The sequence below is a fragment of the Aquarana catesbeiana genome, linkage group LG02 (genome assembly GCF_042186555.1).
Source record: "Aquarana catesbeiana isolate 2022-GZ linkage group LG02, ASM4218655v1, whole genome shotgun sequence".
Taxonomy (NCBI): Eukaryota; Metazoa; Chordata; class Amphibia; order Anura; family Ranidae; genus Aquarana; species Aquarana catesbeiana.
The window spans coordinates 328,024,211-328,044,490 of NC_133325.1; the positions used below are offsets into that span (position 1 = coordinate 328,024,211).

Below are 20,280 nucleotides of genomic sequence, written 5' to 3' on the forward strand. Positions count from 1 at the left end.
GTTATTTATTGTTTGAACATTTGCTGTATTTATATGTTTGCCACTTTATATTCACAGTGTCCCAAGTGGTGGCTACACCACACTGGGGAAGTGTATTGTGGTTCATCACTTTATATACTAGATTAATATATGGGTATAGGCTGAGTTTGTCTAGATAAGCCTTTCATTATATATATTTTTTTAAAAAAATTTTTTTAGTCATTTTTGCACTCTTTAACTAGAATTCATGGATTAGCCTGTTCATTTTATTAATTGAATATATATATATATATATATATATATATATATATATATATATATATATATATATATATATATATATATATATATATATATTACAGTTACGTATTATTTTATTTATCACTATATTATTTTATTCTACAGAAAATGTTTTAATGTATAAATAGAAGTTGTACAAATTAAATCAATTTGTTAACAGTCTGAAAATGTATTTATCGCTATGTATATTAAAATACTTTTTTTTCTTAGATTCATAGAAAGGTTTATTATATTCTTGGGCATCCCCTCCAATTATGTGCTCCTTTTCATGAAGTCATCAGATGAAGCAATAATAAAATGATGGCTATTGAGAATGCAGTGTTAGTGTAAAATAAGGCAGCCAGGCATGTAGGCGTCTCTGCAGCATGTAAAAGTCCAGCTTCAATATTTTCCACTCTGTCATGGGACTACTACTCCACACACCTGCTTTGGAATCATGGAAAAGGTGTACTGAACTGCACCAATAAAACAGGCAGTGATAGCCTGGAAAGTACAAAGCAGCACATGATTGTGCCCCATATGTTAGTAGGACTGTCGGAGCAAAAGAGCCTATACCTCCATACTACATCATCATCAGATAGCTTAAAATGAACATCATTGACTTATTTCAATATACTCTAGCATGACAGCTTTTTAAAGAAAAACTCCACTAAGCACTCTAAATCCAGAGACATTTTTTAGAATAAATACATTTTCTGTACAAAATACCATTTAGGAGGTGTTGAAGATACTAACAGTCAGGGACATGTGTAAAAACTAAATACAAGGAGATTGTTTTCCTACATGAAAGTGGGCAATGTCAGAGACAGACATAGGCACAGCATGGTTTGTATTTTCTCCCAATAATAGAATAAAAATATGATGGACTTCTTCAGAAAATGATAGTTTCTGTGACCTGGCCTAAATATAGATGCACAGCAGACAGGTCAAAGTAACATCAGAAGTCCTTATCTGCTAGAATTGGCATTAGAACACCCCCACACAGGAATGCCTGGGCCTGCCAACAGGTTAGTCATGCTGGGATGTTGTAAGGAAAGGGTAGGGATATTACAAGTCTGCTATGGGGGAAGAGGACACTGAAACAAGCTAATGCTAGTAACTTTATTTTAGCAGTTTTACTGATCCACCAGGATTGCCTAAAATGACATTGAAAAAAGAAATATTTGCTGTGTAAGGAATACATCACAAATGATCATTGGATTAGTGTATAAATCTGTAATTTAGAACAAATGATATGCATAGGTTTTGCCATCATTAAAGAGATGGCTAATGTTCAGTCTGGATCTAGTTAGTCAAAACCATATTTGATGTGACTCGTTTCTTTTTGTAATTGCATTAATGAATAATAAATTAGGAAATATTTACATCAATAATATTAGTATTAGTATTAATATTTATAAATAATCAATATCTAAATGAATCAGGTACATTATTTTAATTTTTCAAAATAACTAACAGTCCTAATGCATAATGAGTAAATATAAAAACTCTCTAGCCCAGTTAAGAAGTAATTTAAAATTGTGTTTTAAAATACTGCTAGCATAACTACCTAAATTCTATCTTCATATCATACTAGTAATTCCCTAAAATTGCAGGAATAAAGCTTACAATGGGAAGTTTTAAGAGCTAATCGGGCATTATTGCATTGCACAATGCTGACAATCTAGTATGACTTCGGGCAATGGGAACAGTAGGAGAAGAGATTAAGGCAGTTTACAGGAAGAAGATCTGAGTTGAACACAAGGCGGACCTCAGCAGTGTGATAACGTCCTTAGTTCAATAAACAGACGGATGACACAAATAGCTGCAAAATGTTTGTGGTGATCGGTAATGTGCCCATTCTGTCTGAAGCACAGGGGTGGCTAAGGCCTTTATACTCAGACATTGTTTACCTACATTTGATGTGAGCAAAGGACTAGCTGTGAAACCAGTCAAGCTTCAACCTCTGACTGGCCAGACCACGGCATTAGCAGAGAAATTAGAGAAAACCTCCTCAGGCAGGGGGAAAGTTAATTGATCAGAATAGTGTACTAGACAAGAGAATGTTGATAAAAAAAAATTCTATCCCACTGTGCTAGTAGCTGATAACCTCTAATAGTTTAAATTACTAATAGACCATTTTTTTTAACTAATACCCCCATGTATTGCATTGTGCCCTGCAAGCTCTCCTGTAAATGCAGAAATATTGTTCCCATGTACCAACCTCAATTGGGTTGGCCCAGTGGTTGCATGAAATCCTCAGTTGTACACCATAGAAGAAACAAGATCTTGATAACGATGAAGTAGGACATTACTCTCTATCAGTGGCATAAACCCTACATTGACCACGGCATTAGCAGAGAAATTAGAGAAAACCTCCTCAGGAAGGGGGAAAGTTGATTGATCAGAATAGTGTACTAAACAAGAGAATGTTTATAACAACAAATTCTATCCCACTGTGCTAGTAGCCGATAACCTCTAATAGTTTAAATTACTAATAGACCATTTTTTTTTAACTAATACCCCCATGTATTGCATTGTGCCCTGCAATCTCTCCTGTAAATGCAGAAATATTGTTCCCATGGACCAACCTCAATTGGGTTGGCCCAGTGGCTGCATGAAATTCTCAGTTGTACACCACAGAAGGAACAATATCTTGACAATGATGAAGTAGGACATTACTCTCTATCTGTTGCATAAACCCTACATAGTCAGTCTTCAATATTCTGGTCCTTTTAGGTAGTACAGCTAAGGATGTAGCCATACAACCAGGCCTGTTGGAACAGGGGGGGTCTGCTTTTAAAAAAGAGTAGTAATTTGCTACATTCGGCAATTCCCAGAAGCCCAATTTACAAGATACAAGTATATATAATATATATAAGTATAAATATGTGTATCCTTTAATCACCATCATCCCTTTCCTTAATCATAGCAATGGCAAGATGATGCCTTGCATATATCCATTTTTATAATGCTTCAGTTACTGCACACCTTAGCATCTATACAATTTGCTAAACTCTAGTCTACAGCTTTGTGAATTTTTACCATTTACTGTGAATGTAGCCATCTTCATATGTCTGTCATATCTGCCTAAGAAACGTATGAAACAGACCTTCCCCTTAGCAGTAACAGATACCTCCTTTAGATTGCCTTCAGTGCAATGCCTACATAAGGTAACTTACATGCATTAAGGCTAAAAAAAATGCATATATATCCTGTCAGGATGAAAGTATAGTGACATCAATAAAAGTCAACAAGACCACACTTAAGGACTGGAAGACGCACCCAGCTCTGGGTTTCCATTTTGAACTTCCACAGCCTTGCCGCTCATATGCTCACTCATATCAGAGCTATCAGACAGTTTGGCTCCAAATTTATCCCCTTTGTTTGGAGCTTTAGAGGGTATACAAAGGTAGCACAGGAATTTGAAGCAGGACAGGAGCCCCTGAGAAATACTTGTGGAGAAAAGTTTCTTGCAGGGATGGCAAAACTGGTAGAAAATGAGCATGAACAGAACTGCCAAACAATAAGCAACCATAAGCTGCAGCACCACCAGTGGGGCACATACATACATATATACATCTATTCTATACATATACCACAGCAGAAGAAGGGCAGAATTTTCAATGAATCTCACCATATAATAAACAGCCATACAATACCAGTTTTGGGACTTATTGATTAGGTCTGAGTCGTTAAGTTTGAGTTGAACAGCAGACCAGCAGAACATATTGATGCCGGCATACAGGAAAGTAAGGAAACAGAGTACCATAGTTGTGCCAACCCTGGACAATGCCTTCTCGATGTTTTCAGGAAAGGGAGATTTGCTCTGCCAAAAAAGAATCCATGGGTAAAAGAAAAACACGATGAAGTTCAATAACACCAGAGGTAAAGTCCATATTTGAAGGACAGAGCTGAACAGAACAAGGACAATCACTCGAGTGGCAATCTCAAAACTTCTCCACAGGAATATGCAGATATAAGCAACTGGTTTGACACTGATATCATAGTCATCGTACTTGATCTTTATGGCCAGAATGTTGCAGCGCATTGCTCCATACACAATAGACAGCAAGGAAATGCTCATGAAAACACCTGAAATAGAAGTACAGGTATTAGAATTTTCTCCATCTATAATATGTATTACTTCTCTGAATGCACACATAAATGATGACAGATTCCAGTATTAATGGTTAAGAAAAACAGTTATACTTTCTAACAAATATCCTCAATAAAAATAATTCAAATGGACATGTGTTTCAATTTACACTATAAGACTTTAATAAATTATGGGTTTATTAACAAATTTGGTATAACCTGATATAAATAATATTTATGTGAACCCTTTTTGATATTGTATGCATTTGTGCAATAATATTATAAAACATTTTTTTGGTTCAACATAAATCTTAAGTCTTGCCTAAAATTCAAGTCTTGGTGGCATCCTTCTGGAGGCCCCCTGGTTTTGATATGTTCCAAGTCACTGTTAAGTATGAAGACCAAGCATTTCAGAGAAACATCAGATTATTGTAGGAAGGTGCAATCTGTACTCCCCACTGCAGGTGGCGCTCAAACGAAAAGGCAATGCAGAAGGGGAAGGAAGTTGTGAGGAACCTGATTTCTCTATGACTTCCTGTGGTCACAGAGAGGAAGCTGTCTGATTGGATGTTGGCACCCCATATGATTTCAGCGGCCATTTGGAGCCTGGCAGAGGCGATTTAAGGCTCCATCCGGGTTTGACACACATTATGTGCGTGGCTAGTGTAGGGACAGGTCCCTCGTCTGGCAGGGACAGTGCTTAGTGGTAGGGAAACTTTAGGAGGAGAAGGGATGGTACAAGGACTACATCTACCATGCTTCAGGAAGCCGCCCCTTCTGGTGTGGACCAGCCAGGCCACATTCCGCTCTTTGTTGCAGATGCATCTCTCAAGTCTTTAAACAGACTGCTATTACATTTCGTAAATGGCTCCGGACGGTCATACCTACCCACCAGTCCTAACTGTATTGTGTTGCACCTTTCTACAATATATTGCTATAAACTAACTTGGATTCTGTGTGTTTACTGCACCAGGCTGAACCCTGTTCACATGTAGTTATGTCTCAACTTATTACCCTGAAGTATTGAAGCAAACAATCAGGACTGAGAGCAAGACGACTAACATTTTCACAAGGAGTGGTCCATAATTATGGCCTCCAGGTTTATCTCAAAACAGGTTTCCTGGAATCCATACAAGTGCCCCGTTTCTTACTTGTTAAAAACCATGTATATGTAAACCACCTTATATAACAAAGTATTTTTACTTTGATATAAAATAAGCATAGGTGTTCTTATAAAATAAATTCTTAAAGCGATAGTAAACTATTTATAAAAAAAAAAAAATTCTCCCTGCAAGGAAAAGGCATAATGTGCTAGCATGCATTGCATACTAGCACATAATTATAAGAAGTAAATCTCCTTAAAGTGGTTGTTAACCCACTGTCATGACTTTGCATAATCCTCTTGGTTTCCTAAGCCTGTGTCTCACTGTCTCTGTATTTTATTTTTAAAAAATGCTGTAAATACCGGATTTCAATGCACCGCTCCGCGATCACGTGACCGGACGGATTTTCTCTTCCACGAGAGAAGGAGAGAGCCAGCCGGTCACGTGATTGCCGAGTGGCGCATTGAAATCCTGTATTTACAGCATTTTGTTTAATAAAATACAGAGACAGGGGACACAGGCTTATGAAACTAAGAGGATTATGCAAAGCATTAACAGTTACTTAAGCAACAGGGGGGGGCATGACACAGAGCTGACAGGCAGGGCTGCGGCTGACAGAGTCACTTATGCTGACCATGGTGTCAGGGCTCAGCAGCTATGATACACCGTTGTCAGCGTACAGAGAGGAGGGCAGAAACTGTCAGGATCTGCCAGGTATTTCAGGTTATACAGAGAGCCAAATGACACAGCACAAGCACAAAGCTGTATAAAATGCTTTAAAGGAGCAGGATCTTTATTTTATACTTTTGGGTTTAACAAACGCTTTAACATAAGTGAGAGATAAACGCTGAAGAAGCCTCCAGTATCTGTCATTAAGAATGCCATGCATACAGGATGTTTGCTTCTCTTTAAAAGCATTGTTGCTATTAAACCCTACTGGAGGTTTGAAAACATTATGTAGTTTTTAAACATACTGGACATTTTTTGGATCCCTATAAGCTGCCATTGCTGGCCTTCTTCTTAAAATGTTAGATGCCCGGCTATTTCTTACTTTAATTCTTTTGAGTCATCGGGAAAAAGCATACAGCAAATACTGTGAGTGTCAGAAAAGTGCCAGAACTTCTTATTACTATTGTTGTTCTTGATCAGGAACTCAAATAGCATGGAAGCCAAAACATCAGAATGACAGCCAGGCAAATAGTATTTTCATAAGGAGAGGTTAGCAATGGTATCCTCTATTAATGTCTCATTACAGACTTAAAATTGCAAGGGGAGTTCATGCACATGACCTCCTGCAAGAAAACTGTTTACTTACACAATGATGTTGTAACATTTCTCTGCATTACACATATATATAGCTGAAGGGTCACTTGAGGTGCTGATCCCAGGAAAGCTTGGATGACGGATGCTCGGCTGAAGGCAGACCTATGTGTAAATAGTTTTCTTTCTGCTTGACCCAGCTCCTTCTCCACTTCATCACTACAACCTCCTTTGGGCAGCTGCTTCTTCTTGGTGATGCTAACATAGGGCTCCTCGACTTTACCAGCAGTGAAGTATATGAAGAGAACTTCAATACATCTGTAGAATAACAAAGCAGGTCAAATTATGTTTTAGGACATATATTCAGTCGCCATTTAAAGTGTTACCGTATTTTTGTTTAAAAAAAAAACTGTAGAAGAGAAAAAAAAAACCTCAAACTAGAGGCAGCCATGCCTTTTGAAATAATCACCACCAGTAATGCTTAAAACCCTACTGGATTAGCTATGCCAATACAGTACCAAAGGACAAAATAAATCGCCCAGACATGACAAGTACAGGTATGTTTATTTTCCAAGTGCACAGCATGCATCCCACTAAGGCTAATTCCCGTCTAACACATTTCATACAAAATAGGCTTAATTGTTTCTATGAGACTTGCTAGAGAAAGTGAAATTCCAGAAGGGTGCATGTCATGCACTTGAATATAAGACTTGGAAAAAAGCACAGGCGCCAATCTAAGTGTAGTATAGAAGTGATTTTAATTGCACAAATGAGTAGAAGTACTCACAAAAGGTGAAGTATTATCAGGCATGGTATAAAGCAATGTGTCCGTATAGTGGGTACATCTGTAAGTCTCCGCGATGGTGGTTTAGAGTGGGTCTCGCAGGTGGTTGCCGATGCTTCAGGCCTGAAGAAGGAGACGCAAAAGTAAACGTGTTGCCTTTTGGTCAATCGTGTCCCGGAAATGACGTAATTTCCTGGCTCCCTGTGTATTCAAGATTCAGGAAGCATTGGCAACCACCAGCGAGGAGATCTACAGATGTACCCACTATATGGACACATTGCTTTATACCAGGCCTGATAATACTTCACTTTGTGAGTACTTCTACTGATTCGTGCAATTAAAATCACTTTTATACTGCACTTAGATTGGCGCCTGTGCTTTTTTTCCCACTCTCCAGAAGTTGCTTCTTACTTTCATTGGGCTGCCTCTCCATGTGCTTTACCATGAACTCTATGGACGTTTTAATGACTTTTTAATTATTCTAATTATTTCACTGACCATTGTCATCCCCCTATGATGTCCTACTAGCTAGCCAGTTAACACTAAGTTTGATGCAAGCGCTGACTATTTCCATGTGTGTGGAATATGAAACTTACCTGTGCTTAGGATATCTTGGAGAACAACTGCTTTCTTTTGCCCTTCACTGTGCATGAAGGGAGCAGGAACAAGTTCTCTAACTGTGAGGCACCTACAAGGAGGAGAAGCTGGTGGGGCTTTAGTAGCACTGACAATTATCTCTAAAGGTCTTTATGTACATATGCATAGGTATGTCCTTTAACCCCCAGCTGACAATGGTTGGATTGCTGTTATTTAGACACTGGGCCAAGTAGCATGTAGGTGAAAGGCCTACCTAATCTCCACTAGATTAGATAAGGAAGTGGAGACATTATGGAAGGTACTCAAGTTGGCAGTGGAGGGACAAATGTTGCATATAAGTTTTTGTTCTGAAAGATTTGTACTGTTCTTTCTTATAGGCTCCCATGCTGCTCCGTACAGCTCACATGATCACATGCTGCTGTGTATTGAAGTTCCATGCCATTGCAATTTAAAGACAGGCTAATACAATAGCAACTGCACTCTTATCCAGACCAAGATAGATCAAAACGTCATGTAGACTGGCCAAAGTTTGATACCAGAAAGAACTGTGGTCAAGGGTGTCTTTATGATCTGGGGAAAATACAATTATAAATCTTTCCTGAAACAGCTTTGGACAAGTCAGAATAATTATATAATTGAAAAAAACTATTTTTGAAATCATCTCCTTAATTGGTTAATCAAGAATTATTAACCACCTCAATACAGTGCATTTTCACCCCCTTCCTGCCCAAGCCATTTTGCAGCTTTCAGCACTGTCGCACTTTGAATGACAATTGCGCGGTCATACAACACTGTACCCAGATGAAATTGTTATAATTTTTTCCCCACAAATAGAGCTTTCTTTTGGTGGTATTTGATCACCTCTGCGTTTTTTATCTTTTGTGCTATAAACAAAAGAAGAGTGACAAGTTTGAAAAAAAACACAATATTTTTTACTTTTTGCGATAATAAATATCCAATATTTTTTTCTTTAAAACAAATTTTTTCCTCTGTTTAGGCCGATACGTATTCTTCCACATATTTTTGGTAAAAAAAATTGCAATAAGCGTATATTGATTGGTTTGCGCAAAAGTTATAGTGTCCACAAAATAGGGGATAGATTTATAACAGTTTTATTATTATTTTTTTTTTTTTACTAGTCATGGCGGCGATCTGTGATTTTTATCATAACTGCGATATTGTGGTGGACACATCGGACACTTTTGACACATTTTTGGGACCATTCACATTTATACAGCGATCCGTGCTGTAAAAATGCATTGATTACTATATAAATGTGGCTGGCAGGGAAGGGGTTAACACTAGGTGGTGATCGAGGGGTTAACTGTGTTTGCTAGAGAGTGTTTCTAACTGTAGGGGGAGGGGACTCACTAGGGGAGGAGACCGATCTGTGTTTCTCTGTACTGGGAACATACCATCGGTCTCCTCTCCTCTGACAGGACCGTGGATCTGTCTGTTTACACACACAGATCCACGGTCCTGCTGTGTTACCGGCAATCGCGGGTGCCCGGCGGACACCGCGGCCACCGGGCACGCGCACCGGGTGTCCAGTGACACGGCGCGCGCGCCCTGGTGGGCTGGGAAAGCGAGGCCGTCATATGACGCCCGCCCGCAACGAGAGCTGCGCCGCCTGGCCGTCAATTGACAGCTGGCGGTCAGCAAGCAGTTAAACATACTTTCCTAGACTCTACAAAAGATTTATGGTGCTCCCATTACTTTTCTAAAGATTCAGAAAGAAAAAATCAGACAGGTGTTCTAAAACTTAACCACTACATTTTATGATTTGTTTTTCCCTTTATTTATGTGTAGGTCAAAAAAAAATTCACAATACTTAAAACGCCTGATAAGCTCTTCAAAAGCGCTCAGTATTTTGCCGGGCATTTAGAAGCACCTCAGTGTGAAAGGGGCCTTTTAGTTAGGGAAATATGAAATACTGCACATGAATATTTAATATGTAATTCTTGTGCCCAACAGGTGGTGTTGTTTAATTGATTTCTGAAAAAAAAAAAATACATAGACATCTGAATGAATCAAAGAAGTGACTCAATTCCCTTTCTCACCTGCTGTATATAAGGTTTCATTGAGGGACATAAAGGGAAAAGCTACCAAATTGGGAGTAAATATGGGACATTCCTGGAGATTACCTTAAGCGAACATTCACTCTTATGCCCCGTACACACGGTCGGATTTTCCGATGGAAAATGTGTGATAGGACCTTGTTGTCGGAAATTCCGACCGTGTGTAGGCTCCATCACACATTTTCCATCGGATTTTCCGACACACAAAGTTTGAGAGCTTGCTATAAAATTTTCCGACAACAAAATCCGTTGTGGGAATTTCCGATCGTGTGTACACAAATCCGACGCACAAAGTGCCACGCATGCTCAGAATAAATTAAGAGATGAAAGCTATTGGCTACTGCCCCGTTTATAGTCACGACGTACATGTTTTACCTCACCGCGTTCAGAATGATCGGATTTTCCGACAACTTTGTGTGACCGTGTGTATGCAAGACAAGTTTGAGCCAACATCCGTCTGAAAAAATCCTAGGATTTTGTTGTCAGAATGTCCGATCAGTGTCCGACCGTGTGTACGGGGCATTAGTATAGTACCTTTAAATTCCTGCACAAGTTTGTCAATAGAGCTGTTCATGCCTCCGCACTGGTGAATCCCTATACAGTTGCATATAGCAGGTTAGGGGAGCTTTATACTTAGTAAAGTGAAAGAAATATGCTTATCACTGTACTGAGTCAGCGCTTTAAAAACCACAGGTCTTTTTTAGCCCCTTGTTGCAGCACAAAAATCTGTCTAATTCGATTACGATGTTGTCTGGACAGCACTATAAACATGAATAAATAATGATAAAAATACACACCTATTAAAAAGCATGCATCTCAGAATGCTCATTAGTAAACACATTATATTCATATACATATATCCTCATTTATGTCCTTTATGAAAATGTACTGTCTTTTTCAGCACTTCCGACTCCCCCAAGGCACTGGTGACGTAGCCAATGCCACCCAACTGCCTGCTGGAAAGGCTACATCATCAGTTCCTTTTAGGGAGCTCTTAAAAGTAAGGCTCAATGCACATGGGTGCATTAAGGCAGTGCAGCATAAAACTACGTTTTTTTTCTGTGCCCGGGAAGCCCAGGTGCTGTGTACAGTCACCGATAGACATAAATGAACACAGCTGTACTCAGGTGTACTCATGTACATCTGCATATAGTGTATAAATGTAGTCTAAAATGCAGATTTTCCATTTTTAGGGAATATGCCCATATGCCATACATTCATGTCAATGTACAGCTATACACAGCACCTGGGTTTCTTGGGTGTAACAAAAAAACTAGAATTTCAGTCTTACCCAGGTAAACAAGACCTTAATCTGCAAGATCTTGGGAGAAAAAAAGAAAATGAATGTACTATTTGCAAAAATCTCAAATTTAGCTAAATCTTGCAAGATCTCAGGAAGTTGTCAACGGTGGACTGTCCAAGAGAAACAGGAAGAACAAGCCGGCCACTGATATCATTGATTTTTAAAATAGTGGACAGAGCAATAGAATTCAGGAACATAAAAATGAATCAGGCAAATAGCAATGTGTTATGTGTTTCCTATATTATCTCATTGATTTTGGTCTTTAATAAAAAGAGAAGAAGGAAGGAGGTCTGCTTTAAATCCTCACCTTAGGTGGGCCAATCAGTAGAATTTCTTTTACCCATTTCCATTTATTCTACCATCTAGAAAGAAAACTCTTTTTAACTTGTATTTATTATTTCAAAATGTGTTTTTTTTTTTAATTTCACACGCTTATATAAAGGAAAGTGAAGTGACAGACTGTGTGCTCATTGCCTAGCAACAATGATAATGTCAATGGAAATGCTAAATATCACATTGAAGCTTGGAATAAGGAAAAATAATGTGGAAATATAATAAGAACATGAAATGCACATATATTAAGCTCTCATTGAACTAGATGTTGAGTGCTACTAAGAGGTTCAAGGGCAATTCAAATTGTTCCTAATATAACCAATAAAAAAGCCTTTAAAAAAAAATTCATTTACTCAAGTACATAACTTGAAGTAAGGGAGGTTACAAAGCACACAAGAACATGCAAGAGGCTGCAGTCCCGCAGGTTGGTAAAAATGGTATAAAATTCAATAACGGTGAATTAAGTGGATCTTCTGAATTCTCACTGTGACAATGTTTGACGGCTAAAAACAGCTAAGTCTGGGAATGATTATATTGTTGCCTGGAAGTGTTCCTTAAAGTTCTGAAGAAGCCTGATAGATTCAGAAGTGGGCGAAACGCGTTAACCGAGAGTCCCACGTCACAAGGCCCAGAGTTCTCTCCATGACCCCCAAAAAGGCATTACGAGTGTTGTAACTAAGTGTAGTGATTGGCAAGAGCAACACCCATTATGCATGTGCGGACTCAAGGCTGGAAATGGAGTGCAGAGGACTTGCACTATGTCCACTCATGCAACTTGGACGGGCAGCATCCCCCAGCTGGGCAGCCTTGGAAGGATGAACGGCAGTAATGGAGCAGGTTCCAGCAACGCTGGGCCAGCAAAACAGTCTCCCTAACATGCACCCTCAAGGTATTGCTCCAATGACCCTACACATAGCCGTCAAGTCGCACATTAGCGTTATTACTGAGATTCTACCACGTGGATTTATGTGTCAGTGACTTGGTTCACACACAGTGCAATCAGGCAAGATCAAGAGTCTTATACACTGCTCAAATAACAATCCATGAAGCACTTTGGTTGGGATACGAATATGATTATGACATATTGAGCTACTTAGGCTTCTCAGAGTTACAACAAGAGTTCATTAGTGAGCACCTGGACTTTACATATATCTCTTGCAGAACACTCTCACAAGCACTAATAGTGATATTATCTGCTGCCTGATCACTGCTTAAATCCGCGTACAGCTTGCTTAACCTTGTTACAGTTGTTAAAGAATATGGCTAACATTTCTCATAACTTGTGCAATATATGCGTGTCACTGTGATACCTCTGGTGGTTGTACATCCTTGAAGGCTCAGATGAGCCAACTACATGGATGAGATACAACTATGAGTGCACTATGTTTCGGAATAATACATTAAGTGGGTACCTGTCGAAAAGATTTACACTATCATAGTGTTAGGGCAGGGGGGAGGAGGAGGACGTCTGAGTGAAGGTCTGCCTTAATATAATACTACCATGCAGGTATTTCTCATTATTTACTTTATATGTGGCAGAAACACTATTCCTACTGAAAATTAGAAAGTAAATAGTAGAATCTGGATTTTTTTCATACACACGTTAAAGCGACTAAGGGGCTGATGTATGAAAAGTATGCCACTGGAAAGTTTTCTTGTTGCCCCGTTGTTTCCAACTACCTCTTCCTGCAGTTCAGGTCTAAGTGAAACAAGGATTCTAGTAGGGGCAACGAAAAACGACAAACACAAAGGTTAATATTAGCATACTTTTTTATGCACCAGCCCCTATAATAAAGCACAATAAAGCAATAACATTTAGGAAAATTGCATTCACAAAAATGTCTAGAGAGCTCTCATTTAATTAATATACAGTGCTTCATATTGGTTATAATGAATCAATTAACGTTTAGCCCAATGGATAGATAGATAGATAGATAGATAGATAGATAGATAGATAGATAGATAGATAGATAGATAGATAGATAGATAGATAGATAGATAGATAGATAGATAGATAGATAGATAGATAGATAGATAGATAGATAGATAGTTCTGTCCAATCCCATGTCATAGCCTGACATCCTTTATCCCAATTACCTAAGCAAACCAAATTATGCCGCAGATGCTTCTTTCAGGTGTAGCCCAGACAAACAACCCACCCACGCCTTTATCATGTCACCAATTGTGTTGGGTTATTTTAGTGCAGCAATGTACATATTATCAACGCCCACAAAGTCTAAGCCTAATACGGGTGTAATGCTACCAGCTGCAATAGGGCAGGCTATAAATAAAAGCATGTGTAAGAAAGCCAAGTCAGTGGTACTTTATATTACTGATAGGACATAACAAAGTGTGTATCAATCAGTCATGTGATTTATATGTGGTCCTATAGTAGAGGCCAAAACCATGATCCACCCTTATGCCTGCCATGTCCCCCCTCCTCACCTGACTAAAGGTCCCAGCTGCAGTAGATGCAGCAGCAGCACCAGCGGTCTGTCCCTGCTCAGGTCCCTGTGAATGAAGATGAGACTTATCTGCACCAGCACACAGGGCAGGAGGGAGAAGAGGAGGGTCAGGGACTGCCAGATCTTGTCTCCGGCCGATCTGTATGTGCTGCTTATGTACAAGGCGGTCACTGTCTCTGCCACAAACAGAAAGACTGACACCAGCACTGAGCCAGGGAATTTCATACTGGTTTATCAGTGTGTGCACTTGCAATGCTGCACCAGCCGCTGCTCCAATAGGGCTGTGTCACTGAGCTGCAGACAGGAGAAACATACTGCTCACCACCCATCCCTGCCCTCCCTCCCCCTCTATCCATCCCCAGCCTTTATCTTCTGTACATGAGCTTGGTATGCTGCAGCGATGCTGCTGCTGCTGGATCCTTTTACTGGTATATCTGAGAGTGGGAGACAAACCCTGCAAGTGTAAAATCATACAGAGAGAGAGGATGGGCAAAAAGTACATCAGATCATGACATTTTATTGTAGGTTAACATTACTGATCAGGTTATGATATTTTATAGTAAGTATACATTACTGATCAGATCATGACATTTACAGTAAACATATGTGTGCACAGCCTACTGCATTAAGGTGTGCACCTTAATGCTCAAATACATATGTGTGTGTGCATGTGTATACATACTGACGGTGTCAGTAGGATAGAGATTGGTGTCAGTAGGGCAGGGGATGATGTCAGTAATTTTTGTTTGTATTATTATAATTTTTTTTTTTACAATTTTTTTTTTTTTAACTTTTTTTTTACATAATTTTTAGGAGCCCTGTTAGGGGGCTTTGGTGAAATATCAGGGGTTTGAAAATGGGAATCTGTGGCACACAGGGTTATCAAGGTGTGCCCAGGCACACCTGGCACACCCTGTGCGCACGCCTATGATAGAAAGTATACATTACTGATCAGATCATGACATTTTATAGTAAGTATGCTTTACTGATTAGATCATGACATTTTAACCACTTGCTGCCCGCCCACCGTCATATGACGGCGGGACAGTGCAGCTGTTATCCTGGGCCGCCGTCATATGAGGTGACGGCCTTCCAGGCCCCCCAGGGGGCGCGCGCCCGCTGCGTCACCGGGTCCCGGTGTGCGTGCCCGGTGGCTGCAATGTCCGCGGGGCACCCGCGATTGCCCGGTAACTGAGCAGGACCGTGGATCTGTGTGTGTAAACACACAGATCCACGTCCTGTCAGAGGAGAGGAGACCGATGGTGTGTTCCTTGTACAGAGGAACACCGATCGGTCTCCTCCCCTTGTGAGTCCCCTCCCCCCACAGTTAGAATCACTCCTTAGGAACATAATTAACCCCTACAGCGCCCCCTCCTGGATAACCCCTTCATTGCCAGTCACATTTATACAGTAATCAATACATTTTTACAGCACGGATCGCTGTATAAATGTGAATGGTCCCAAAAATGTGTCAAAAGTGTCTGATGTGTCCGCCGCAATATCGCAGTTATGATAAAAATCACAGATCGCTGCCATGACTAGTAAAAAAAAAAATAAATAAATAAAAATGCTATAAATCTATCCCTTTGTTTTGTAGACGCTATAACTTTTGCGCAAACCAATAAATATACGCTTATTGCGATATTTTTTACCAAAAATATGTAGAAGAATACGTCTAAACTGAGGAAAAAAATAGTTAAAAAAAAAAAAAAATTTGGGTATTTATTATAGCAAAACGTTAAAAATATTGTGTTTTTTTCAAACTTGTCACTCTTGTTTTGTTTATAGCGCAAGAAATAAAAACCGCAGGGGTGATCAAATACCACCAAAAGAAAGCTCTATTAGTGGGGAAAAAAATTTTAAAAATTTCATTTGGCTACAGTGTTGCATGACCGCGCAATTGTTATTCAAATTGCGACAGCGCTGAAAGCTGAAAATTGGCTTGGGCAGGAAGGGGGTGAAAATGCCCTGTATGGAAGTGGTTAAACCAATTATGCATTGCTGATCACATCAATAGCATTTTATAGTAAGTATTCATTACTGATCAGATCATGACATTTTATAGTAAGTGTACATTTCTGATAAGATCCTGGCATTTTAATGGTAGGTATACTGTGCATTACTGATTGGATCAGGACATTTTATAGTAAGTACACATTACTGTTTAGATCATGACATTTTATGGTATACATTATTGATCAGATCATAGCATTTTATAGTTGGTATACTGTAAGTATACATTACTGATCACATCATGGCATTTTATGGTAGGTAAACATTACTGATTGGATCAGGGTATTTTACATTACGTATTCAAAACTGATCTGATCATGGTATTTTATGGTAGGTATACATTACTGATCAGATCATAGCATTTTATTTTAATTGAATTTATTTATCATTTTCAGTTATTTCTATATATGTTTTTTTTTTTAATTTACAAGCATTAACAATGATATGGCCAAATGTGGGTATACAGTAGAGTCACCTTTGGTCTCTTAGGTGGAACATCCTTAGAACTTGTCCCCAACACTGACATACAGTAAACACACAAACTCTAATTAGCATCAATGTCCATAAATGCTTGTGAGATGAACTCCTTCAATTGGTCCTCCATGCAGGATGTCCTCTTTAAAACATATCCTTTACTACACCCCAAACAACCAGTCATTATTCAATGTACATCTTTGCCAGCACAGCACAGATCTACAAGTACCATCCAAAAGTTTTATCGTAGAATGATCACATCACAATGAACAGAGTGCAACATTTCAGAGTCATAAGTTACTTATTGATCCGTGGTGTGCTGGCAAAGATGTACATTGACCTGTGATGCCTCCAGTCTCCAGATGGTTGTTGCAGCAGCACCTGCTACTTTTGAGCCAAATCCAGGAACGTCTGCAATGAGAAAATTGACATTAGCCAGTCAATACAGCCACATGGACCGATCCAATGCTGTGGGAAGGTGTCATCACAGTAACTCTGTACTAACAAAGCAAAATAAGAAGTAGCCCCATTATAATGAATGATGTAAAATAATGTATATACAGTATCTCACAAAAGTGAGTACACCCCTCACATTTTTGTAAATATTTTATTATATCTTTTCATGTGACAACACTGAAGAAATTACACTTTGCTACAATGTAAAGTAGTGAGTGTACAGCTTGTATAACAGTGTAAATTTACTGTCCCCTCAAAATAACTCAACACACAGCCATTAATGTCTAAACCGCTGGCAACAAAAGTGAGTACACCCCTAAATGAAAATGTCCAAATTGGGCCCAAAGTGTCAATATATTTTGTGGCCACCATTATTTTCCAGCACTGCCTTAACCCTCTTGGGCATGGAGTTCACCAGAGCTTCACAGGTTGCCACTGGAGCCCTCTTCCACTCCTCCATGACGACATCCTGGAGCTGGTGGATGTTAAAGACCTTGTACTCCTCCACCTTCCATTTGAGGGTACCCACAGATGCTCAATAGGGTTTAGGTCTGGAGACATACTTGGCCAGTCCATCACCTTTACCCTCAGCTTCTTTAGCAAGGCAGTGGTCATCTTGGAGCTGTGTTTGGGGTCGTTATTATGTTAAAATACTGCCCTGCGGCCCAGTCTCCGAAGGGAGGGGATCATGCTCTGCTTCAGTATGTCACAGTACATGTTGGCATTCATGGCTCCCTCAATGAACTGTAGCTCCCCAGTGCACTCATGCAGCCCCAGACCATGACACTCCCACCACCATGCTTGAATGTAGGCAAGACACACTTGTCTTTGTACTCCTCACATGCTTGACACCATCTGAACCAAATAAGTTTATCTTCGTCTCATCAGACCACAGGACATGATTTCAGTAATCCATGTCCTTAGTCTGCTTGTCTTCAGCAAACTGTTTGGGGGCTTTCTTGTGCATCATCTTTAGAAGAGGCTTCCTTCCGGGATAACAGCCATGCAGACCAATTTGATGTAGTGTGCGGCTTATGGTCTGACCCCCCACCCCTTTAACCTCTGCAGCAATGCTGGCAGCACTCATACATCTATTTCCCAAAGACAACCTCTGGACATGACGCTGAGCATGTGCACTCAACTTCTTTGGTCGACCATGGCAAGGCCTATTCTGAGTGGAACCTGTCCTGTTAAACCACTGTATGGTCTTGGCCACCGTGCTGCAGCTCAGTTTCAAGGTCTTGGCAATCTTCTTAAAACCTAGGCAATCTTTATGTAGCGCAACTATTCTTTTTTTCAGATCCTCAGAGAGTTCTTTGCCATGAGGTACCATGTTGAAATTCCAGTGACCAGTATAAAAGAGTGAGAGTGATAACACCAAATTGAACACTCCTGCTCCCCATTTAAACCTGAGACCTTGTAACACTAACGAGTCACATGACACTGGGGAGGGAAAATGGCCAATTGGGCCCAATTTGGACATTTTCACTTAGGGGTGTACTCACTTTTGTTGCCAGGGGTTTAGACATTAATGGCTGTGTGTTGAGTTATTTTGAGGGGACAGCAAATTTACACTGTTATACAAGCTGTACACTTACTACTTTACATTGTAGTAAAGTGTCATTTCTTCAGTGTTGTCACATAAAAACATAAAATATTTACAAAAATGTGAGGGGTATACTCACTTTTGTGAGATACTGTACATACAGTATACTGTATATTTATATATCTGTAGTGAGACATTTATCTAAATACTCTTTCTAGTCTGGTGTCTTATTGGACACTCAGTGGGATTTAGAATGCATGTGTGAATGAGGTTTTACCATTAAATTATTTAGAGTGTATGATAATATATATGTAGCGCTGGTAGATTTTTAATCTACCGCTGATAGGTGAATCTTGTGGGTTACTTGTTAGGTGAAGTTAGATTTGCCTCTGTTCCAGCTTGGCTGAGTTGCGTGTAGTTCGACACTGTGGCGGTGGGTGTCGTTGTCACCATGGGCTGGTGTTGGAAAGGCAACGTGTTGAAGTGTATGAGTGCTCCTCTGTCCCGGAGACAACTCGGTGGAGGTGGTCCTCAGAGTTGCAATCTGGGAGAGGGTATTTTTTTTGGGACAGACGCCATGTTTTGGGGTTCGTTTTCAGCCACCTGCTGGCCCTCCTGGCCGACAGGTATGAGTTAAGAGTACCACCTCGTGGTCCTCCAGTCCGGGGGCCCACGGCGTGTGGGTGGGCCCAGAAGCCTGTCTGGGGCCTACCACAGCAGCAGAGGAATGGTCCTGGGCTGTCTATCCAGAGTGAAGAAGCTGGACAACCAAGGAGATCCCAGGGGAGGACCCGTCATGGAAGGATCATGCAGAGTGCTGGTCTGGAGAGGGGCCTGGTGACTCGTTGGAGGACGTATCCTGAAGTAATCTTACTGCATAGTACTGCCGATTTGGCTTAAAAGTTCAAGTACTGTGTCTGACATTCATCGCAAACCATTACATCCTGTGGCAGAGGATCGTACGGGTTTTATTACAAACAAGTCTGTGGCAGAGATTTTTGTTCGTGCTGCGCACTGGCTGCTAGGAAAGTGAGAGAGGCCTATCCAGGCGGGCAAAGATTGAATCCCACGAGGGGAGTGCATTTAATTACAAGTGTTCAATTCCAAAGAATGTTCTAAAGAATACTAAGGAAAGGTATTTGAGCTTCCCTGCAACTTTCCTTCTGCCTCTTTCCTGCTACTTCCTTTATTACTTGTTCAATAAAGCATTGGAAAATATACTCAAGTGTTTGGTGCTTACATCGTCCAGAGGTGAACTCAAAGGGACCCTAGACCCGGTGCCGGTGAAACAGAGGTGGCGAGAGTGAAGGTAACAGCCCGCTTTAAACCAGCAGCTCCACCGAGAGTTAGTGCTACATATATATATATGTAAAAGTTAAAGAAGCTTATGGTCATGCATGGCAAATGCAAGGTGCTGTACAAAATACAGAAACCTACAGTATAACATGCATATGCATGCAACACAATGTTGCCATTGAGTATTGTCAGTAGAGAGGGGAAGAGGTCACAGGG

The 20,280-nt window shown here is 40.1% G+C and overlaps 1 protein-coding gene across 1 annotated transcript; it reads right to left on the bottom strand.

The window, feature by feature from the left end:
* Nucleotides 1-330: 330 nt before the first annotated feature.
* XK (X-linked Kx blood group antigen, Kell and VPS13A binding protein) lies at nucleotides 331-14,606 on the bottom strand. The gene is made up of 3 exons (XM_073614822.1): nucleotides 14,260-14,606; nucleotides 6,775-7,037; nucleotides 331-4,353 (listed from the first exon to the last, which is right to left on the bottom strand). Exons 1-3 carry the CDS (start codon nucleotides 14,502-14,504, stop codon nucleotides 3,524-3,526), a joined length of 1,338 nt encoding a protein of 445 aa, XP_073470923.1. The 5' UTR covers nucleotides 14,505-14,606; the 3' UTR covers nucleotides 331-3,523.
* Nucleotides 14,607-20,280: the final 5,674 nt, after the last annotated feature.